Source organism: Salminus brasiliensis, chromosome 19 (genome assembly GCF_030463535.1).
Source record: "Salminus brasiliensis chromosome 19, fSalBra1.hap2, whole genome shotgun sequence".
Classification (NCBI taxonomy): domain Eukaryota; kingdom Metazoa; phylum Chordata; class Actinopteri; order Characiformes; family Bryconidae; genus Salminus; species Salminus brasiliensis.
Genome location: NC_132896.1, coordinates 6,094,996 through 6,119,664, shown reverse-complemented (window position 1 = coordinate 6,119,664; position 24,669 = coordinate 6,094,996). Strand labels below are relative to the sequence as shown.

The following is a 24,669-nucleotide window of genomic DNA, read 5'->3' as shown; positions in this document are numbered from 1 at the left end:
AAATCACATGCATGATCATTTCTTCTGCTGTCTATGTTGTCAGCCGTCCACGTTAGGCCTGCTATTGCAGACCTGGTCCTCGAGGAGGTCGGGCCAGAAGAAATGGTCTCGTTCCAGGAGAGGAGATCTGAGCAGCAGTCCTCGCGGTCAGAGTGTTCACGGGTCCTGCGGTGTTCTATACGAGCAGAGGAGCTGGAACGGTCAGACCTTGAACCAGAGAGCTCTCTGAGCATTCGCCAGTCATCTCTAGCCCCAAGCACACTGCATGAAGATGCTGAGACCCAAACTGGACGATGGACGCCTTTCATCGAGAGTATCAGGAAGGAGGCAGAGAGCAACGCCATTGCATCTATGGAGGAACGGTTAGATGAGGGAGCTGTACTGTACTTTCTTAATGTCATGTTTCTTCGCCGACGTAACAGAACTGGCGGTTGGTGTTCTTCTCCAAACGTGTTGAGCTCCAGTGAGTTTGCATTAGCCGTAGTTTAAGAATTGGCACTGGTGCCTCACATGTCTTGGAGGAAGCACACACTAGCCTTCACCCTGTCAGTGTTTGTGGTACAGTGTGATGGGGGTGTCGTAGCTGGTTGGTGGGAACTGATAATACTATTGGGAGTAAATTGGGAGTAAAACTGCCAGCAGCTGATGTGAAAGTAAAAGAATGAACCTTAATGTACACTGCTCCCACTGGTGTGTTTTGTAGGTTGAGGCAGGAGCGCCTGGAGATGGCAAGGATGGCCGAAGAGGTGGCGAGGCAGACGGCAGAGACAGCAGTTAGAGAGCTGGCCAAAGCCAGACTGGCTATACATACCACCATTGTGGAGGAAGCAGAGGCAGAGCCAGAGTAACTACACACACTAAGTTAACACACTTAACTTCTATAGAGTACAAGCACTCTCAGAAGAACTGTACTGTTCAGGGTATAAAAAGTGTTGCTGGAGTGGTACCTTCAAATGTACAGAACATATGAAACATACCAGTTCAGTTTTCTTGTTAATTTGCACCTTTAGTTAGACATTATGGACCACATTGTACCCTTTACCTGACAGTGCATGAGCTCAAGAGTGGTCTTGGGGAACTGTTCTAATTCTAATTTACTAATTCAACACATTCTCTGTGCAGAAATTGACTCTTTGAAACTCACTAATCCATGTGTGTGTGAACCAGGTTACAGGTGCTGCAGGACGAGGAGAGTGACATGGAGATCTCATCACGGTGCAAAGCCTCAGAGTAAGACCATGCTTTCATAAACTAGAAGAGAAAAAAGAGTTTGGACATTCTTTTTTGATAGACACAGAGAGACAGACAGATAGATAGATATATAGATAGACAGACAGATAGACAGACAGAGATAAATAGATATATTGCTACATAGATTAAATGTGAGACAGAAAGTCAGACAGACAGACAGATAGACAAATAGATAGATAGATAGATAGATAGATAGATAGACAGACAGATAGCTAGATACAAAGATTAATAGATAGGATGTAAGACAGACATACAGACAGATAGATAGATATATAGATACACAGATAAATAGATAGGATGTGAGACAGACATACAGACAGATAGACACAGACAGACAGATAGATAGATACACATAGATAGATAGGATGTGAGACAGACAGACAGACAGATAGATAGATATATAGATATACAGATAAATAGATAGGATGTGAGACAGACATACAGATAGACACAGACAGATAGATAGATAGATAGACAGACAGACAGACAGACAGACAGACAGACAGATAGATAGATAGATAGATAGATAGATAGATAGATAGATAGATAGATAGATAGACAGACTTACAGGTTACTTCATTTGTTAAATTCATTCATTCTTTAGATGCACATCTTTAAGCTAAGATTAGCTTTGCTAACTCTTTCAGCCTATAACCCATTATTAGCTAAATATTACTCAGGAGAGGTAAAAAGGGGTTATACTCCAAAATCTGGATCATTTGTTTTAAACTACCCTATAAAAGCTGCTCTCCAGCTACAGTTTCAGCCTCTAAAGAAGGCTCTTAGTTTTGAGCATGTGCGTTTGCAGCGCCCTCTGCTGGCGACGCATGTGTAAAGTCCTCCCAGTGAATTAGCATTGCACCTGGCATTGCGCCAAGATCACGGGTCCAGCGTCTCCACAGCAAACTGATGATTAATTAGACGCAGTGTTGTCCTGGCAACAGAATCGCGTCCCATAGCAACGGCTGGTCCCTCCTTGACGGTTGCCTGGTTACACATCGAGCATCCAGTGCTTGTTTTCCCGCTTGGTGACTGAGTGAAGGATGGCGGCGGCGTTCAGATAACAAACACAAGCAGATGTGGAAGATTAAGATCCCGTCAGAAGACGAGTAATTAAGAGAGCTGCTAATAGTGGGGATTATTAATGGCGCTGTGGAGAGGACGGTAGTCTAATCTGAAAAACACTGTATCTGATCTAAAAGGAGCTGGCGTGGGATTTCCACAGTAAGTTCATAGCTGGGTGATTGCAGTGATTGATGGCTTTGTGTTTCTGTCATATGTTGGACGGTACTTTATGATATTATACAAATACATATAAACATAATCCTTATTGATGTCATATTGTGTAACATGGCTCAGTATAATAACTCTAGGCCAGACCATCTTGTAAAAAGTAACCCCCATGTCATTTTAGAGGCTCCATAAGTGAAGCAAGCCTACTGTATGTGTGTGTGTGTGTGTGTGTGTGTGTGTGTGTGTTCTACAGGTGTGACGAACTATCTGCAGTCGAACCGTTTGTCCAGGAGGTTGAAGAGGTAGAGCAGATTGTAGAGGATCTAGAAGAGGCAGTAGAAGATCCAGAGAAGGCAACCGACAATTCAGAAGAGCCACTAAAGGATTCACTAAAGGAAGAGGGAGCAGACCCTCTGGAGGAAGAGGCCGATGAGCCGAACAGACCACAAGACGTCCCAGAGAAAGAACCTGACTACTCAGAGGAACCACCAAAGGATTCAGAAAAAGGAGAAGCCAGTCTAGAGGAAGAGGTAGTAGATGACACCAAGAAGCCAGAAGAAGATCCAGAGGAGGCGGTAGAAGACCTGGTTGAGGCAGAAGAAGATCCAGAGGGGAAAGCAGAGGAGCCAGACGAAGCAGAAACATATACAGAGGAGCCTCCAGTAGAAGAACCCAGGCTTCCTTCGCCCCCTCCTGAGCCAGAGCCTGAGTCAGAGCCAGAGCCTGAGCCTGAGCCTGAGCCAGAGCCTGAGCCTGAGCCTGAGCCTGAGCCTGAGCCTGAGCCTGAGCCTGAGCCAGAGCCTGAGCCTGAGCCAGAGCCAGAGCCAGAGCCAGAGCCTCAGTCTGAGCCTGAGCCTGCTTCTCCAGAGCCAGTTAGAGCAGCAGCCTCTCCAGCTGAAGAATCAGACGAATCAGAGGAAGAGGGGTCTGACGATTCATCAGAGCCTGAGTCAGAGCCAGGTGCAATCACTGAGCAGCCCAAGTCTGCTCTCAGCGCTACAGTGTCCCATACTGATGCTCAGGTGAGCCTCAGCTAGCCTACAGGTGTCTGTCTGTGCTTGCTGTTCAGGTTCAGTGCTGCTCTCATGCGGGTAATGATTTCTCAGGTTTGAATGAATCTTAAGAAAATGATTGAGAATTTTTAAGGATGATTTATGAAAGAATCATATTTTTCACTCTCAGGGGCCTCATTATCAAAGTGTGTTTAGAACATTAGATACACATCTGAGCGCAAGAACTTCCACTACACTTAAAAAAATGGGCATTTATGAAGTATGCATCATTTGTATGCAATGATAAACACTATCTATTCCATACTGCTCTGCTCGTGCATTAGCCGGACACATTTACATGAAGAAATTCCATTAAAAAGCTACTTTTTGTTGTTGCCGAGCAAACACCTCGTATCTCCTAAATAGCAACCCTTTTTAACTTTCAACAGATGTCAATGTAAAACAATTTTATGGCTTTTTTTTGGTTCATGTCTCATAACATTTGAATAAAAGGTTAATAATCTCTAACTTCCATTTCAAAGGACCTTGTAGCCTAATGTACTCTGTGTTGTGGAGAGCATGGAGCATGTGAAACCAATGGAAACCAATGTAAAAATGAATTCTTACATGTAAAACTGCAGTACAGTTGAATGCTTTGTGTTAAACCAATAATACCAGTAAAACAAATCCAGAAAAAAAGAATTGCCCAGAAAAAAAGAATATCCGTTCATCATCAATATTGTGATGTACGCATGTACAGTAGTCGCATTTCTGGAATTGCAATGTAATTTAAGTCAAATTAACCTATTAACTATTAAATTATTAAATTAATCCTAAAGCGAAAGCGCATCGTATAGCTGTTTCGATTGACAGATTTTGTGGAGTGCCTCAGGGTTCCATTCTAGTGCCTATGAAACAGAGATTGACAGGAATGGAATGACAGGATGGACATTTTGATTGACAGGAATGGAATGTGGGCCTCCATATCCACCGTATTATGCCACGCCCACTTTCAAGAGTTTGTTCCTTCTGATTGGACATTCTATACAATATAAACTAAGACCCCCACTCCCCCCACCCACCCACATTGATTAATGGGAAATAATGTGGATAGAGTTTAAAGGGTTTAAGAGGTTTAATCAAACACCCAATTTCTCAACTTTCTCAACAGGTCTCATTTTCCTTAACATATATACCCAAAACTATTTATTTAATAATAATATCATTACTTGTTGAATAATTGACTTCTGATTAAATACTTTTTTAATATAGCAAAATCTATTGGAGAGAAACATTTTTGCGATGCACTTTTTTCCAATATCCAGATTTTTTCCAAATATCCTTACTGTAATTTTTCCTTTGGCTTTGTAGCATTTTCTGATGTTTCAGTCTTGCCATTAAATCACACCATCGCAACCCACACGTTCAAGCCACTGTCTGTACCTTCATAGTTCTTAGGTGTCACTTTTATATGAGTTTATTTTGGTACTATTACTATTATTCATCTGTCCCCAGTGTGCACCTCATCTATATGAACACCACGGTCCACAATCATTCCACCGATCATGCTGAAACTGATGAGACTAAGAGGAAATTGTGTTTAATAATAATAAATAATAATTGTGTTATTTTAATAATAATAATAATCCCATGAGCTACACTTTTCTACCACTAGTTTCTGCAACTGCGTGATCAGAAGTGGTTCTAAACATACGGCTATTCTCCCACACTAAGAAAAGCTTTTTTTATATAGTTATTAGCTATTTATCATAAATCACTGTTTATCTGAAAGGCTTTGTGCAATAGACTGTGCGTTCACACGGTTGATAAATGAGACCCCTGGATATCATCTAACTAAACTTTCTCCTGAGCAAGCTGTAGTCATCAGGAAATAAAGGGAAAACACTGATCTCACGTAAGGCAGGTATATAGTCAACGATTTTTTGTCAGAGAAAAATCGCAAATCGTGAAAGAATTATCTGCTCGTGAGTTAAAGGGGCCATATCATGAAAAGCAGCGCTTACCCCGTTTGTTTTAAAGGTGCCATAGAATGTATTTATTGAGAATTCTAAGTTATTAATCAGAGTATTATTGATAAATGAAATATGCCTTTTTACAAGTCTGTTTACAACCCTGTTATTTTACCTCAGAATCAAACAGTTGCTTTACGGCACTGGGACGGCTCACAGGGGCCACGTAGCACAGCATAGCTTTGTTTTAGCACTGTAACAAGAACACTGTAGTTATATTTTATATATTGTTGTATTCCCAAGTCTTGGGATCTTGTTGCTGTCCCCTTAATTGTCATCTCAAAGTGGTGCTAAAGAGCCTCCTGTAGCCAGGTTTGTTTTTAGCCTGTTTTCAGCTGTTCTCGTCCCCGGGTTTGGCCTTCTCAATGGGCGGTTTTAAGGTTTTAAGTGTGGTTAGCTGTAGTCTGAGGTAGTCCAGTGTGTTTCTGAGGGAGTGCACATTAAAAAGAAGAGATGGTAAAACCCTGTTGGTTATTGTTAGCTAGTTTTAAGCCCAGCACTGAGGCCTGCTTGAGCTCCCTATTCACAGACTGATACTGGAACAGGAGAAGCCTTGGATTACGAGGTCTGCTGTGACTAGCCCAGCCTGGTGCAGATGTGCTGCTTGGCTCAGAAAACTGACTGAGTGTCTAGAAAATACCATATTTTCACCAAAGTGGTGCTGAAGGTGTTGAAAGGCTTTCGCTAGTGGGCCAGGAGACTGCAAATGTTGGGAATTGTCAAAGCTGTTGCATATGAGTTTGGGGGTTTTGGAATTGGCCTGTTCTACAGCTCTGGTTTGGTTATGCAGGATAAGAAACGGCAGGGTTTGGGATTCACTTTTACTGCTATGTACCAAACTCTCATTAATCAACTATTCAGAGAAAATACAGTTTTCCATTCTAGGGCACCTTTAAGAAAAAGTTCGCTAAATATTACGTGAGTACGGTTCAAGTTTAAAGAACCAAGCCCAGCTCGAATTCAAGTCTTTTTTTTTTCTTGTGAAGGGGTCAGCTGATAATTTACATATTCCAGTCTTGAAGGCACAAGTACAAAAAAGCCTGTTTAATTCTAAGAGATTAAGAGTTTGGAAAACAAATAAATACATGGACATCAAATGCTGAATATGGCCCCTTTAATATCAGTGCTCCTAGAAGGCTTAATGTGGCGTGGTCACCGGCAGCTGATTTAGTGCCTTTGCATCCAGAACCAACCAGTGACATGCGTCTAAATAGCTACCATTAAGGAGAATGGCATGGGACACACTTCTCACACAAAACTGAAAGTAGGTGGGGCTATAGAATGGGCATCTTAGGCCTATAATCAAATAATTGTCAGAGAATCTGTCATGCAGCACAGCTGTACATATATATATATGATATATATATTATAGTCTGCCACAGAATGATTTACAGTTTGCAGCGGGATTAAATCAGCACTATTAGACCCTTATATTTATGTGTTGCTGCCATTCCCAGTCTTCTGTCCTTTCTTATGCGTGTTTTGAACACATTTTAAAACCTTGCTTTCTACTGTTGCCACTGTCTCACCTCTTGTCCTCACTCTTCTTTTGTGTTTAGGAGGAGGAGGCATTAACTGAAGAGGGAACTGGGGGTAAGTCTGTAATTTTTGGAAACCATATTCTGTTGATACATCAAATGTGACAAGCTGACTGTAGGGGTGTAAATCTCTGGTGTCACCACTATTTAAAAAGAATGTGCTGAAAACACACATGGGATGATTTAAACAGTATAGAAATAATAATAATAATAACAATAATAATAATAATAATAAACAATAGAATACTCTACATTAGAGCCCGTATTAAGGAGAACCACCATTTCTTTGTTTTACCAAATTAAATGAGTTTCAAGCTGTATGTAAATGCTGGTTTGTGTCATACGGTTCTCTATAGTCCATATAAATAAATCTTAGCTGCAAAAATACCCAATTTACATTCATTGTTTTTGTGATGTCACAAAAAACAGCATATTTACACACATCCACTCATTCAGGCTACAGCTCTTTAGCCCGGCCCATTTGTGCTGAAGTTATGAGGAGTGTTTAAGATCGTACTGCTTTCTAAATAAGGGTCGGCTGTTAGTATTTTATTTTAGTATTTTATGTATAAAGATCAGTAACAACACCTTCCTGTAGAATGAGCCCACGCCTATTTTTTATATTAATTTACTTCAATGATTATAGTATTGATTATAATGTATATTCTAGATAATCATCCAAAAAGATGCAGTTGACTTACAATTCTACACCCCCTCAGTATAGCAGTAAAAACCATAGATTTCCATAGATGTACACAATTCTTGCCAGTGTTGACTCGGCTGCTCTGCTTCCAGTTCCCTCCAGGTGTGATGCGCTGAAGGCCTGCCTCATGCGCATTCCCTACACATCTGTGTGCCTCGACCACTTCAGCCAGCTGCTGAAAGAGAACGACATCACCCTCCCCAAAGTGCCCCCTATGCCCAAGCTGCCTGCGCAGCTGTCCCAGGTCACCCAGCAGCTGCCCTCGTTACCCACCCAACTAAACCAGCTGCCTCAACATCTCGCCAGCATTCCCCAGCAAATCTCTGAGCGTGTGCCCAAGCTTCCCCAGCAGTTCCCTTCTTTTCCCAACAAACTTCCCACTTTTCCCCAGCAGTTCCCTTGCAGCCTACCCCAGCCGCTTACCAACGCCCAGGAGCGCTTGTCCAGCTTTTCGGAACGTGTGTCCAACATTCCCCAGCAAATCTCCAACCTCCCACAACACTTTCCGCAGCCTCTGTCCAGCTTTCCGCAGCGTGCCCGGCAGTGCTATGCCACTGTTCAGAACCGTCTGAACAGTCTCAGGCCTGTACAGGATGCCTAAGCAACAGCAGCAGCAGCAGGGTCGGGACCTTGAGCTGGACCGCCTGGTCCGCCAGTCCCCCCTCCACACCCCCCGTACCCCCTCCCCATCCTCTCCTGGCTCCACCCTGGACCTGCCCAATGTGCCTTCCTACCCCCGCCTACCCCCTATCAGCCTGTCCCGACAACTCTCGGGTCTCTCCAACCCCGCCTTCCACATCGAGGACGAGCACAACTCCACTAGACCTTCAGGTGATCCCCGTCTCTGTATCCATCTGCATGTTACGAATTGTGGTGCTTTACTGCTAAAACACTAAACAGGGATGTGGGAATATATTAGAATGTATCGAATAATATTGCAGCATCATGTCTAGCATTTCAATTGATTGATTGATTGATTGATTAAATTTGTGTCATGATTTAAAAATACACAACACTGCACATCAGTCATTACACACACTTTAAATCATCAAGCATAGAAAACACAACAAATCCCTAAAGCGTTTTACATGGGTTAGCTGGTAGCTAGTGTTTTAGCTTATGGCTTGTATGTAAGCTTAGGGTCAACGTGTTAGCTTGAGGCTAGGGTTTTAACTTGAGGCTTGTATGTAGACTTGGGGCAAACATGTTAGCTGGTAGATCGGTAGGATTTTCCAAAACAACAAAAAGGTACACGTGACATTTCGTAAACTCATGTATCATCTAGTTTCCCACTTGTAAAGACCACTTTATTGGCTGTTTAAGCTCAGTTTACAAGTAGTATTAGGAAGAAGTATTAGTAGGAATTTTGTCCAATTTCCAACACCCCTGAAATGCATCAGAAGTTTGGGGCTAACACGTTAGCTTGTGGCTAGTGTTCCAGGCTGTGGGTTTGTTTCATTCTGCTGTGGTCTCTTCTGTAGCTGGCTCTAGGCTCAGCATTCACCCAGCCGTAAATGTGGAAGACATGGACTCAGACAGTGAGCAGCGAGCCACAGTGTCCAACCAGATGCCCCAGATCATCACCCCACAAGACCCCAACCTTAAAACTCTCACTGTGCCTGGAGCATCTAAACCCACCAGAACCAGGTTTGAACCCCTGTTTCATCTGTACTCAATAACACAGACCCTTTAAAACTGGTCATTATGCTGCTGCTTATGAGCCTGATGTGAGGACTGCAACCAATGACTGGTTTTATAATCTATCAGCTATTATTCTAATGAGCCATTGCATTATTTTCTGATTGAACTCAATAATTTATATATATTTATATATATATATATATAAACTGTTGAATAAATGTATGTAGTACATTAGTAGTACATATGTAGTACATGTAGTATAATAAATATATTTATTAAATATATTATATTATATATATACACACATATATTTATTATACTACATGTACTACATATGTACTACTAATATATATATATATATATATATATATATATATATATATATATATATATATATATGTCTGTATATACAGGAGTATTCAACCCCCTGCAGATTTTGTAGGTTTAAACTTTTGACGCTTTTGACCTAGCGTTGTGAACTTTGGACTGTATATGGGTCTTGACATATATGCGCATGTATATGTTTATATACTTTTTTATATAAAATGTGCAAAGTTTATTATTATAGGTCTGTTATTATTATTATTATTATTTAACCCCTCAAACCACCAGAATTTAGAATTCAGGTTCCCTATATATATATATTCTTATTATTATTCATTATTATTTATTTATTGCAGTACGCTGCAGGAAGGTTTTTACATTTATACAACAGTTAATTCCGGCCACACAAGCTAATTGGTGAAGAAGTGTTTGAACAGCCATTTGTTATATCTATATCTGTATCACTGTATCACTCAGCTAAACCAAAAATGTAGCAACAAGCTGCTTGTTAAGGAACTACAATTTGGCAGAAGGACATAACCTCATAATATCACGGCTCAAGTAATTTATTTCTAACTTAAGTTATTTTTCCAACTGCTGTATAAAAGCAATAAAAAAAAGCCATTAAAAAGCCTATGTTGTGTTACTACTTTACTAGTACCAGAAGAACAGCCCCACCAGTCCCTGTTGTTACTGAGTAATACAACCTTAGTGTGTAATAAGCCTTTCTGCGTTAAGCACTTGTATCTCCACTTTCTTCTTTTTTTAATTTTGAACTATTGAGTCATTTATGAAGAAGATTAGTATTTTTGTAATAGATTTAATACATTTTATTCAGATTATTTGTCTAATTATTTGATTTTGTTTTTTTTTTATTTTGAATGGTTGTTTTCTTCACATGCACTTACACTCATATGCACACACACACACACACATATTAAACACACCTGTGGATGGAAACTATGCTGGCCCCAGGGAAAGAAAACCACAAACTATTTGGACCAAAATGTAAGCTGTTTAATATATTACCCTGCCTCATCTCATCATCCCACACCCACACACTCATAAAACACAGCTCTCAGTGCTTCCTCTGCATGGCAAGCATCTTCATCCACTCATGTTTATCATGGTGTTCCTTCCATGTGTTCCATTGCAATAATCCCATACCCAAGATAAAGACCGTGCTCTTACCTCACACTGACTTCTAACCTCACATTGACTTCTTACCCAGAAAAGCAGTGAGTGTGCATTTTGGCTAATGGTTTCTCTCTCTTTCTTTTTGGCAGAAAGAAGCTGTACTCTTCAGGAGATGAGGACGATGAGGAGCTGGAGTCCACAGTGAGGGCATGGCCCAGCCAGAGCAGCATCACCAGTGATGAAGGGTAAAAAAAAATCTGCTGACTATAACACAGACATACAGATTCTGCAGCTTTTATGTATTTAAATATTGACAAAAGTATTGGGACACCTGCTCATTCACTGTTCCTTCCAAAATCAAGGCATCTGTTTTACTGTCCAGGGAAGGCTTTCTACTAGATTCTGGAGCATTACTGTAACATTTTGGCTGCATTTAGCGACAAGAGCGTTAGTAAGGTCAGGATGTTGCATAATCACCTCCACAATTCATCCCAAAAGTACTGGCTGGAGCCCCAACCTTCATTCCAGAGAACACGGTTCTACTGCCCACACCTGGCATTAGGCATGTTGCCAATAGGCTCATGTTTATCTGCTCCAGAGAGTCCTACATTATTGGTAATACTTCTTTACAGATACCTGAACAAGCTGTGGATGTGCATTTGCACATCATTGTCAGCAATAGGTACAACTTGAAGTAGCTGAATGCATTCGTTAGAAGGGGTGTCCACAAACATTTGGACATATTGCGATATTGAATTGGCAGGTAAGTACATCAATAAGGTACTGTGTATGCTGAGAGTGCTGAGCTGTGTGTTCTGCCCATATTGCCTTTACCAGACTCAAGGAACGTCCAGCGTCCTCGGCCAGTCAGACCAGCACCGTGGTGAATGAGCGTCTACAAGAGCTGGTCAAGCTCTTCAAAGAGAGGACAGTCCGCGCCAAGGAGAAACTCATTGATCCTGACGACTCGGACAACGACACGCCACCTGCCTGTGAGCTGAACCAGATGATTTCTCCTGTCTACATGTGAAATTGTGTATGATTGCGGAGTGTGAGAGTGTGAGGAAGCTTTTAAAGGTCTGAGGAATCTTCAGTTGATGGTTTTTCACCAATTAACAGGTAGCTAACAAGTAATGGAATCTTAGGACCTATGAGCATCTTAAACCTGTAGATGTCGGATATCCAGATAGAGTAGAAGAGTCATGAAGAACCATGTTGTTATGTTATAACCCACTCCAGCACCAGCAAAGGCACCACCAGCAGCGGCAGCTCCAGCGCCTCCTCCTGAACCTGCAAAGGAGCCAGAGGCCGAGGAGAAAGCTCAGGACGCTCCTACAGAGAAGGAGCCTCAGGAGGAGGAGTATAGCAGGGTGCTCTGCTTTAAGGTGAAGCGTCAGTCCAGGATGGGCCGCCTGCTTCGGTATCGCCTCCCGGCTAGCATCGACCCCTTCACCAGTGAGAACCCTCTCCACCCGCCACTCTTAATCAAACCCCTCTCTTATAATCAAGACCCCTTGTCATGACATTTTCATGTCATTGTAAAAATGTTAATAATTAGTCCTGCGGCCCTGGTGATCTACAAGACCAGCCTGAACTTTAGCTCAAACCCTAATAATCACACACACCTGATTCACATGTGTTAGTTGTAACCTCTCCAGATTGATAGATCTCCAGAACCTGGATTGGGCACATCTCTGTCCTTGGTCCTGACTGTGGACTATTACAGATTTCCTTTAAAAGGTGATCCCTTATACAATAATAACAATAACAATAACAGCCACGGATACAGTCCATTCCTCAGGCATGAGGAGATGTGGTCAGTCTTTTTTCTTGGTCTTTTGTTAGTTCAGTCTATCCATCCCTCTCAACCAGGCTACATTTCCGCTGCATTGATGAACACTGCATCAAAAAGTTGCATTGCTTTTCCCATTTTTAGCACAAATTAACACAGGCGTCGACCTCTAGCTTATAAATCTTATTCTCACAGCATCCAATGTGTATAACTTCACTTATACATACACTATATGCACTAAAGTATTGGGAGTCTGGAGTTCTTGTCCAGGGAAGAAGGCTTTCTACTAGATTTTGGAAAGCACTGCTGTGTGGATTTGATCACATTTAATGACAAGAGTGTTAGTGAGGTCAGGATGTTGGGTAGTAGCCAACCAATCCATCCATCATTTCAGAGCACACAGTTCCACTGCTCCACAGTTCAATGCTGTGGGGGCGTTTTACCCCTCTAGCCCACGCCTGGCATTAGACATAGGTTCCCGTAGGTGCCAATAGGTTCATGTTTATCTGTTCCAGACAGTCTGATTCTCTAGAGGGACTAGACAAGCTGTGTGTGTATATATTTGCACCTCTCTGTCAGCAATGGGTGCAACATAGAGTAGCTGAATGTATTCATTAGCAGGGGTGTCCACAAACTTTTGGACATATTGTATTTGGCATATTTCTACCATTAAAAGTATTAGACTCATATAGAATCAGAAATGTATTTTCTCTAATACCCACCCACCCATATATGTACTAGTTCTGTTGAATGCTCTTGACTGTACTGTATCTAGTTCAGATCTGTATTTAATACACTCATATCTCTTATCCCTATCCATAGACCTGTTCTATGTGCTCTGGCTGTTCTTTGTCACGTTGGCCTGGAACTGGAACCTGTGGATGATCCCGGTGCGCTGGGCTTTCCCCTTTCATAAACCCGACAACATCCACCTGTGGCTGATGACCGACTACCTGTGTGATGCCATCTACATCATGGACATCCTGCTCTTCCAGCCCCGCATGCAGTTTATCCGTGGCGGGGACATTGTGGTACGTGAAGCTGAGGAAGAGATGTGGGCTATGAGTGAATTACAGAATGCTGCACTTCTCACTCTGCTCATTCTCTTTTTTTTTTGTAGGTCGACGCAAAGGAAACAAGGAAAAATTATGTGAGAGCTCTGCGATTCAAGGTGAGGGATTAGCTTTAGCAGTGCTTAGTCACCAGCAGTTACACTGAAGTGTGTTGTTTTTTTGGTTCTCTGTTGTTTGCTCAGCGTTATGTTTTATGTTGGACGGGTCACAGCTGGACGTGGCCAGTCTCCTGCCCCTGGAGCTGTTCTACTTCATAACCGGTATCAACCCCCTCCTCCGCTGCCCACGGCTCCTGAAGGTAGGCCTGACATCTCCCACTTTCTGTTTCGGTCAGAAAAGGACCAGTTCACCTAGAATTGCTGACATGACTGTCCAGGCGTTCCTATATTGATAAATTACAATACATTTGTACTTGTATGTTTGTGTCGTACATTTACATTTATAGCATTTAGCTGTCTCTCTTATCCAGAGCGACTTACAGGGTTACTCGTATTGTGGGCCAATGTAGTGTTAGGAGTCTTTTCCAAGGGCTCTTATTGGTGTAGCGCAGCATAGTCACCCAGACCGGGAATCAAACCCCAGTCTCCCAAATGGCATGGTAGCTCACTGGCAGGTAGTGGTGTTATCTGTTGCGCCACACCAACAACTCGTAGTAATTGATGATGGAATTAAATGAGGTAAAAGCTTTTGGGAAATAGTGGTGATTTGATGGAAGGGAATTTTCTGGCATAGCAGCTATTGCTGGATTTTAACTAACTGCACTTTAAGAGGACTTGCAACTAGGGCTGACACAATTACTTAATTAAAACTGATTATTTGATAGAACTTGATTACTCAAAAAAAAATATGTTCCTGATTCCTGTAATTACTTTTGTTAAATAATAAACGAGGACATGCAGGTTATTATAAAGCTGTGATCAGCCTTTAACATTTTCCTTATGGGGCATTTTTGTGTTCATAACTGAAAAAAAGAAAGTCCTCACCAACAGACCACATATACACAGTCGGCCATAACATTAATACCACTGACAGGTGACATATATAACATTTATTAAATTATCTGATTACAGTGGCATCTGTCAGGGGGTGGGATCTACATATCAGCTCTTAAAGTCGATGTGTTGGAGGCAGGAAAAATGGGAAAGTGTAAGAATTTTGACAAGACCCGGATTGTGAAGGCTAGACGTTGTAGGGTGTTGTAGGATATTCCAAAAGTGGTCAGAGGAAGGAACAACTGGTAAACTGGTGACATGATCGTTATTCATGGAGGCACCACCTTATACACTTACAGGACTTCTTGCTGTCAGATTCCACAGGACATCTTCAGAGGTCCTGTGGAGATCTTGCTTTGACAGATCAGAGCCGTTATGGTGACATGGGTTATACTTTCACAATGGTTTTAATGTTATGGCTGTGTATTTGCAATATGCAATATATATAAAAGTATATTTGGAAGTAGATGCCGCTGCTGGAAGTCATGTCTGTAGGTCTAGGCTGAACAACTCAGCATATGATGAATAATGATATTCCCTGTTAGGTGCAAAGTATATGCGGTATGTATGCTAATGCTATTGCTAACATCATTATTGTTACATGTAAAAAATAATAAATCAGCTCTACTTGCAGCAAATCAATGTTATATTCACTCATAGCCCACCTCTCTTGCTGTCATTCAGATCATGTCTTTCTTTGAGTTCAATATGCGTCTGGAGGCCATTTTGACCAAGGCCTACGTTTACAGGTCAGCACTCTTCTCCTGCTGTTTTTGATATGCTTTAAACTATAAAAGGGTATTATGATCCTTCTCTCACTTAATCCATTACCTTCTGGTTCTAGAGTCATTCGCACCACCACCTATCTGCTGTACTCCCTCCACTGCAACGCCTGTCTCTATTACTGGGTTTCTGCAAAGGAAGGCCTGGGCTCTTCACATTGGGTATACAGTGGAGATGGCAATGCGTATGTGTTTACTGTAAATTTGCTGTACATGCTGTATATTTTCTGTATGTAATTTAGGGTATGCTTTTTTGCCTAAAGCCCCCGGGAACACATTTTGAAATATTGACTTTTTTGTATAATAAACTAAACTAAACTTGGGTTCAGTAAAGTTTAAATAGAAAACACGTAGCAGAAATATGATCAAACACCTAACACTCATGCTCTGAAAACAGGTGGGAAAAATCTAGTCCACTGTAGTTGTGAATTTAGTTCGGTTAAAAAGGAAAGCAAGCAAACCTGGATGAGCCAGTCTACTAGTGAGCCTGACAATAGTGAGAAACACTCCTAACACCATTCCCTTGACTTTGTGCTCTCAGATATAAGCCTTTATCCTCTAAACAGGTGTGATTTGAGCTTCAGTTAGCTTGACGTTCCTGGCTATGCATTGATGTCCATAGGCCATTGGGTCTTTGGTAATTTGGATGGATCTCTGTTGAGTCCGACTGCCATTCCCGGTTTGGTCGTTTTTTTTAGTAAATGCTACGTTCCCGAATGTTTTGCTACTCCATCCAATCAAAGGGGACGTCTATCAGTCTATCTATCTATCTATCTATCTATCTAGCTGTCTAAATATCTCTATCAAATAACCATGTTTAAATAACCAACTTTAAATGGGTATAGAACCTTGAGGTGAACTCTCACACATCTCACACATTTCACACTCACACACATCTCTATTACAAAGATATCATTGTTTTTCTGATATAATATAGTTATTACAACATTCATATCTGTGGAGATAGCACTGTTAGATTGAATTGTCTCCCAATTCTCCATTTTCCCAGTTACATCCGATGTTACTACTTTGCTGTGAAGACTCTAATCACTATTGGTGGACTGCCAGACCCAACCAATCTTAATGAGATCATTTTTCAGCTCATCAACTACTTTATTGGGGTCTTTGCCTTCTCCATCATGATTGGACAGGTACAGTGCTTGTCTTTATTATATAAGGCAAGAATATGAGTGGGTTAATTCCAGGATCTTCTGAAGGCTCTTAAAACGTGGATTGTTCTTTTCTGCATTAGATGAGAGATGTCGTGGGTGCAGCCACAGCTGACCAGACACACTATCGCTCCTGCATGGACAGTACAGTGAAGTACATGGGCTCCAACCGCATTCCCAGAGACGTGCAGAACCGAGTGAAAACCTGGTACAACTACACATGGCAGTCTCAGGGCATGCTGGGTAAGATTACAGCAACTTCTTTCTTTCAGTTTCAACCCAACCCAAGTCATTGTTCTTCATTTCGTTCCCACCACAAAAATGAAGCATGTGGAAAGTGTGGACTGTCCTGTGGTATCTGGCACCATGATATTAGCAACAGATTGTGAGGTAGGGCCTCCATGGATTGCATGAACTAGCCAAGACCTGCCTGATGTTTTTGAGATGCTCTGATCCAGTCATCTAGCCATCATAATTTGCTTTTGTCAGAGGCTCTCAGATTCATTTTTCCTGCTTCCAACACATCACCTTCAAGAACTGACTGTTCACTTGGTTGAGAACTTGGTCAGGTATTTCCTTTTGAGTTAGGTGAACATTTGCAAGCAGAAAATGCACTGATCTATCTAAATATACACTGATGAGCCAGAAAATGTAACCACCTAATGTTATTATGCATTAGACATCATTACCTAACATGCCATTGGTACACTACGTGCCACCAAAACAGCTTGACCTACAAGACCTCTAAAGGCATCCAGTGGTATCTGGCACCATGACCTTACAGCAGATCCCTTAAGGCCTATAAATTGCAAGGTGGACCCACCACTACTGAACGGGACCATAGATGTTTTGGAGATACTCCAACCCAAATGTCTCCGTGCTGCTTATCTCTGCTACATCCAAATCATTGACTAAGAGATTCTGACATAAACCGATCAGCCATTACATTAAAACCACTTGACAAATGTTGCAGTGCAGTACCCAGGTACCTCCAGAACAGCATTGACCCATTGAGGCATGGACTCCTCTGAAGGTATCCTGTGTTATCAGGAGCCCCAAAGCAGATTATGTACACTCTGCAAGTTGTGAGGTGAGCCCTCCATGGATGGCATCAGTAAGCCTTGGTGCCCATGGCAAGGTGACCACTGCACACAACCTGCCTTTTTGGAGATGCTCAGACCCTCTGAAGTTATTTCCTCCTTTTTTTGTATTTTGTGACTTTTTTCTGTGACATATTTGGACAAATCGTTTTTATTAGATCAGCTAACAGTTCTTCGTTATTCTGTGTATAGATGAACAGGAGTTGCTTGTGCAGTTACCTGACAAGATGAGGCTGGATATTGCAGTGGATGTGAACTACTCTATCGTCAGCAAAGTCCCACTCTTTGAGGTATGAAGGCATAGCTATTTGATTGGTCATCTCCATAAAGGCTCTATACCCTTCTTGGGTAGTTCTTTCACTGGGGTCTACATCTGAGACATTGTTCAGTAGCAGGTAATGTCCAGTTACTGCCTAAGTAGGTTCATGTCAGGTCTTTCCAGATATCTCAGTGTTTATTTGGACTTATTAGACCCTCGTGTGTTCAGGCCTTTGAACTTTCACTGTGCCATTTATTAGTCTCTACCTCTCCATATGCTTCACCATCTGCATGCCTTTTTATCTCTTTGTTATTTTCTGCTCTTCAGGGTTGTGACCGGCAGATGATTTATGACATGCTGAAGAGACTCAGATCTGTAGTGTACCTTCCTGGAGACTATGTCTGCAAAAAGGTACCATTTTTATCAGAAATATGCAGAGAGCATTTTCATGGTCAGTTGACTGTACACAGATGATCAGACAAACATGAGGATTTTAAGGGACATAACAGAATTGTACACTGCACTATATGTCCAAATGTTTGTGGACACCCTTCTGCTGAATGCATTCAGCTACTTTAGGTTGCACCCATTGCTGACACAGCTTGTCTAGTCCCTGTAAAGAAGAGTTGCCAATAGAATAGAAGTGTATTGGCTGATGCTCCTTCCAGTACGTCCAGGATGAGTTAGAAAGCTGCTCCAAAATCTAGTAGAAAGCCTTCTTTTCTGGACAGTAGAGAAAGTAACTCCAACAAAAGCAGGACACACTCTTTTTAAATACCCTTCACTTTAGAAGAGACTATTAATAAAAAAGGTGTCCTGATATTTCTGTTCATATAGTGTATTTTGTACATAACATGTATGAAATATTATACTGTTAGGAGGGTTTGGACAGACCTTTACACTGGAAAGTAAAATCTCATTTATTTATACTAGGGATGAATATGGTGTATTATCCAGTATACAGGTTTAGTAGTGGTACAGGCTCACTGTTACCTACAGTGCTGTATTATCCAGTATGCTGTATGTTTAACTATTCATTGTACCTCTAATTGTTCTTCTTGCAGGATGAGGTTGGTCGAGAGATGTACATCATCAAGTCAGGCGAGGTTCAGGTGGTTGGGGGACCAGGGGGGAAGACTGTGTTTGCGACGCTCAAAGCAGGAGCAGTCTTTGGTGAAATCAGGTGAACACTTATCTGTAATTATTACAATAACTGGTTTGCACATATAAAAAAATGAAAACCTGAATATAATAGAATACGACGCCACTGGCGCAAGTAGAACGTTTTAACATTTAAAGAAAACATAGAGTGACATATAGAGTACACAGAAGTACTTCAGTGAGTATAACTTTCTCAGTTTTACGTCTTTATGTGTTTATGTGAAGTCTGCTGGCCGTGGGAGGGGGGAACCGGAGAACAGCCAATGTGATAGCGCACGGCTTCGCTAATCTCTTCATCCTGGACAAGAAGGGCCTCAACGAAATCTTGGTACACTATCCGGAGTCTCAGAAACTGCTCCGCAAGAAAGCCAAGTAAGAGAGTGTCACAGCACCACTATGTTATATTGTCTGTAAAGGGTGTAAATATTGATCTGGAGGTTCTTCAGAGGTTCTGAAAGTTCTTCAGATCAACTTGTTGCTGATGCTGTGGCTGTTGTGTTGTGAAGGAAAATGCTGGCGGATAAGAAGCCTGCGGAGAAGAAGGAGGAAGAGAAGGAGCCAGTGCATGTGATTCCCCCGCGACCTGAGACCCCCAAACTGTTCAAAGCAGCTCTTGAGATGACAGAGAAATCCGGTCTACGAGGCACACTGGCCAAGCTAAAGGAGAAGACCAACAAATCCAGTGTCTCACTGCAGGTACACTTTATGGACACAAGTATTGGGACACCTGCTCATTCATTGTTTATACTACTTTTGTTGAAGTAACTGTCTCTATTATGATGATCACCACCCCACCTCATCTCCAACTCCTCATTAAATGGAGCACTGGTATTCCAGAGAACACAGTTCTTCCACTGCTCCACAGCTCAATCCCGGGGGGCTTTATACCCCTCTAGCCCATGTCTGACATTAGGAAGCCAATAGGTTCATGTTTATCTGCTCCAGAAAGTTCTATTCATTTGGCAATACTTCTCTACAAGGACCAAACAAGCTAGTATATGTGTGTGTGTGCATTTGCACATCTGTGTCAGCAATGGGTGCCATCTAACGTAGCAGAATGCATTCATTAAGAGTGGACATACCATTTAAATGTACTAACACTGTCATTTTGTGTGTGTTTTGCTCCTGTACACGTCTTACAATGACACGGTTTCTTTAATCTTTTCCTGACCAGCCATCATTCTGTTCCTCTGTGCTGCCCACCTCCCCGCTCCCTGGTCAACCACCAGAGCAAGAGCCTGACCTTATCTCACAGATGTCGGACAGCTCTATGCAGGGAGGTCCCATCAGCCCCGCTGGCATAGATGACGAGAGCCAGACAGCTCAGGAGCGCCTCACCCATGAAGGGTCGGCACCAACCGAGAGGAAGATAGTGGGAAAAGACAAGACGGAGGAGTAACCCAGAAAAGTACAGCCAGGGGATGCATGATGAGGGCGCGGAGAGCGATTTTCCATCTCTGACCTCTTTTAAAAAGGTCAGACAATGGAAAATAACAGTTGTGGCTTCCAGTTACAGTCCTACGTTTCTGAATGTTGGTAATCAGCCAGCCTGTTGAATTCAGTGTGTTTGATAAGGGGGAAATTCTAGTATGTGCAGAGCACAGGACTGGAACTGGAAACCTTTAGTGTGCAGTCACACTGAAACTGTTAGGAAAACAACCTCTGACACTGTCTTTGTTGTGGCTCTTGTTTCTTATGTTATAGATTCTGCATCAGTTTGGTTTCCACTGGTCGCTCTGGATGTGTGGCATTGTATCAGCTCCAACAGAGGTCATATGCACCAGACTGGGCTTGAATGACCACTAAATATATTTATGTTAGTAGCGGTGCGTTGTTTATACACAGTCATTTATATCGATTTTACTTCCAGACACTGCAATAAGCCTTTATTTCCATCATTATATCTATTTTGCCACTGAAAACCATTGCCTAAGGAGGTGGAGCTGTGTGTTTGCCATAATTCTAAAAAGTCCAACCCAGACAAAGCTAACTGCTATGAAAGGTCTAACACGGCAGCAATAGTTTAGCAATAGTTTCACATAGCTTTTATTCGTGTGTCCTTCTTTGGGACCTTTTCATCTCTGTCTGCTTAAAAAAAGTCCTGCTCATAATGCCTCAAAGTGCCTTAATAAACCCGACACACATTCAGATACCTTTAAACACCCATTCAGTCAAAAGGCAACACCCATCTCTTTCTTAATGCAGTCAGAGAAGATACCTTCTATGTCTCAGCTGCCAAATTCAGGCAGTTCACCACATCATACTATTGATGATTTTGGTACAGAATGGTCATTTTATGTCTCAGTGGAGTACAGCGATATCTTGGCAATATTAAATGTATTCTATATATTTATATTGATTGTTGTTAATCTAAGAAGAATATTATATAGAATTATTTAACACATCATTTCATCAACTGAAAGTCTTGTTTGATTTCTTGAAAACATACAAAATTATCTGCCATTGGAATGAAACACTTTCATGAGTAAAGCTGTCTGTGGACTGATCAGCCATAACATTAAAACATTCACTGACAGGTAAAGTCAATAACATTGATTATCTGGTTAAAGTGGCACCTGCCTAATACAATTTAGGCAGCAAGTGAGAAGTCAGTTCTTGAAGGTGATGTGCTGTTAAAAGCAGGTAAAATGGTTAAGCATAAGAATCTGAGCCACTTTGACAAGAACCAGATTCTGATGACTAGATGACTGGCTCAGAACATCTCCAAAACAACAGACAGGTCTTGCGGGGTCTTGTTTTTGCAATATGCAGTGGTCAGTACCTACCAAAAGTGCTCCAGTGAAAGACGACCATCAGACAAATGGGCACCTAAAGCTGCTTATCTAGATACCACAGGACACCTTGGGACACACATGGTCAGTCAGACCTGTTTAGCGGCACAAGGGAGACCTATGCAATATTAAGCAGGTGGTCTATTAAAACATAGATGTCTTAATATATTAGGTCAATTATTAAATGTAATTAATAGAAATGTAATTTTCTTCCACATTTGTTACTAATTAAAGTGTAGAATCAGATGCAGAACAGCAGCTGCAGATGATCAGAACATGGTTAGAGGGGATTCTGGAGGAGTCTGCCTTATTTAAACCTCAGACGTTTAGTCTGGCTTGCTCTTAAATGTTGTGAGTGAGAGGTGAAGATCACCGTGGCCAGATCCAGAGAGCTCTCTGAGGCCTTCAGAAAGAAGGTTGGAGATGCAGATGAGTCTGGGAAGGGGTTCAGAAGTGGGCAAATGGGCACCTAAAGCTGCTTATCTAGATACCACAGGACACCTTGGGACACACATGGGTCAGACCTGTTTAGCGGCACAAGGGAGACCTACGCGATATTAAGCAGGTGGTCTAATGTTATGGCTGATTGGTTTAAATAATAATATAATTAAAATAATGATGATAAATAATCTCATAATATTCTCACACCAGGCTCAGAAAGGGATATCGTGTCCTTAGCAAACCAGTCAATCTCAACCCTTAACCTTTAAGAAGACCATTAGAACATAATCACAACACATTTCTTTCCTACTGTCATGGGGGGTGGGTGGTCTCTGAGGTTTACATTCGATGATGGGTGGGGATGGTATGAGAAGAAGGTGAGGTGGCGAAATTCTTCATGATTTGATAGAAGACTATCAAATGTTGCTTAATATGACCAAGGACTGAACTTACAAGGTCAAACCCTGACGTTAAAACTAGACCCCTTTGGTGGAGATCAGACAAGCAGGAGCATTATAAATAGCCCGGCCTGGTGAAAAGCATGAAGACAGGAATTCCTGAGACACAAACCACATGTGAAAGGCTTGAAGATGTGGGACGAGCACTCTAGAGCCACTCTTACTCCAACATGACCGCTCAGCATCTGTCCACTCCATCAGATACAACAAGAGGGGTGTGAGACCCCAGAGCATCATCATCCCTTTATGAGATCCAGATGTTAGACAGCAGAAGCAGGGTTGGGGTGTAGCTGATGTATTAGGTGGAAAGACTGAACCGCCATTAATAAGAAGGAAAAATAAAGCAGGGGGTTGTAATGAGGAACAGATGGAGGAAATATCTCGAAATGAAGTCTCCAGCTCCATCAGTTGCCTTTTTTTATTCTTCAGGATTTGATTGTACATCGTTCTGGAGTGGTGTGTTTATGTAGTCTGTGCTTTTCTTTTTTCCTGGTTTCTATCCTGATTGGTCCGCTTCCTGGTGTTTAGTGCGACGGGAAAATGCAGTGTAGTGAAGGGTGAACACCCCACATGTGAGGTCACACTTTGACTGACCGTAAACCTTCAGAAAGAGAATCATAGGTGGCAGCATGCATATGTGATTACTTTCCTCTCTGTATTCTTTCTGTAGTCATCATATTTTATAGAATATATAAATGTATAGTATATATGTGTCCCCCTTATTGTATTTTTTGTAACCTGCTTGTAAATATAACATGCACTGTGTTTCTTTAGGCATTAGAATGGCTTTCCTGTATATATAGTTTTCATTGACTATGTAGAGCTTGGTATTTGAATACTACATAGATGACTAACCCGCCAACCAGCTGCCTGCACTGCCGACCCTGTAGATACTTTTCTTCTTGGATGGGATGTTGGTGCAGATTATGGCCTAAAATGCTCACTCACTGTGTCGCTGTGTATCAATAAATAGAGTTTAATGTGCCATGCTGCATTTCTGTGTGCTTGTGTGTTATTTCTGAGCAGATCTCTTCACAGCTGTTTACTCATAGTCACAGCTTTCGTCTGACTTCATGTTACTCATGTTAAATAGGTAGGAGAAAGCAGCGTTAGCTAGCAGTCTTTCCCAAGAACTCCAGGGAAAATGTGTTAAAACTGGAAATCAGCAGAATTTCTTTAAAAAACATCTTTCTTACTACACTAATGAGTGGACTTCTAGTGGTAGAGCACTACTGCTGTTCACTATGTAGTGCACAAGCTGCCACTGATGGGCCCTTGAGCAAGGCCATTCACCCTTTCTGCTCCCCGGGCGCCGCAGCAATGGCTGCCCACCGCTCTGGGCTCAAAATGTGTGTTTGCTCACTAGTGTGTGTATGTGTGTGCGTGTGTGTGTGTGTGTTGACTGCACAGACGGCCGAAATGGCATCTGTGTCCAACACTAATGGTGAATAGGCTTGTCTTATCTTGTCTTGAGTTTACTGTTAGAGGAACTTGAGGGAAATATGTCCAATATGTCCCATGGCACTAGATTTATGTGTAAATGTGTTTCTGAAATATATGGTTTGCGCAAAATTCCTTGTGTGGATGAGGCCGTTTAATGGTGAAGGTTAAATGAAACAAAAACATTTATCAAATATTACAGACGTTTTCCATTTGCTTAGCTACAATAATTCCAATGGAAGTTATAGACTAGTTAAAAAAACACTTTTTGGAGTTTTTTTGTTCTTCCACAGCACACACACACACACACACACACACACACACACACACACACACACACTAGCCTGTATTTTAGCTACCT

At 41.8% G+C, this 24,669-nt stretch overlaps 1 protein-coding gene across 1 annotated transcript; it reads left to right on the top strand.

The window, feature by feature from the left end:
- The first annotated feature begins 33 nt into the window (after window positions 1-33).
- Window positions 34-23,862, top strand: LOC140541533 (uncharacterized). The gene is given in 25 exon segments (XM_072664200.1): window positions 34-362; window positions 704-844; window positions 1,168-1,230; window positions 2,738-3,506; window positions 7,066-7,099; window positions 7,840-8,359; window positions 8,361-8,578; window positions 9,229-9,394; window positions 10,688-10,720; window positions 10,999-11,094; window positions 11,687-11,841; window positions 12,089-12,304; window positions 13,464-13,672; window positions 13,762-13,812; window positions 13,926-14,012; window positions 15,391-15,455; window positions 15,551-15,673; window positions 16,498-16,639; window positions 16,741-16,900; window positions 17,950-18,047; window positions 18,344-18,427; window positions 19,081-19,199; window positions 19,403-19,549; window positions 19,684-19,873; window positions 20,352-23,862. Coding segments are annotated over 25 exon segments (4,440 nt in total). The 3' UTR covers window positions 20,577-23,862.
- The last annotated feature ends 807 nt before the right edge of the window (window positions 23,863-24,669 follow it).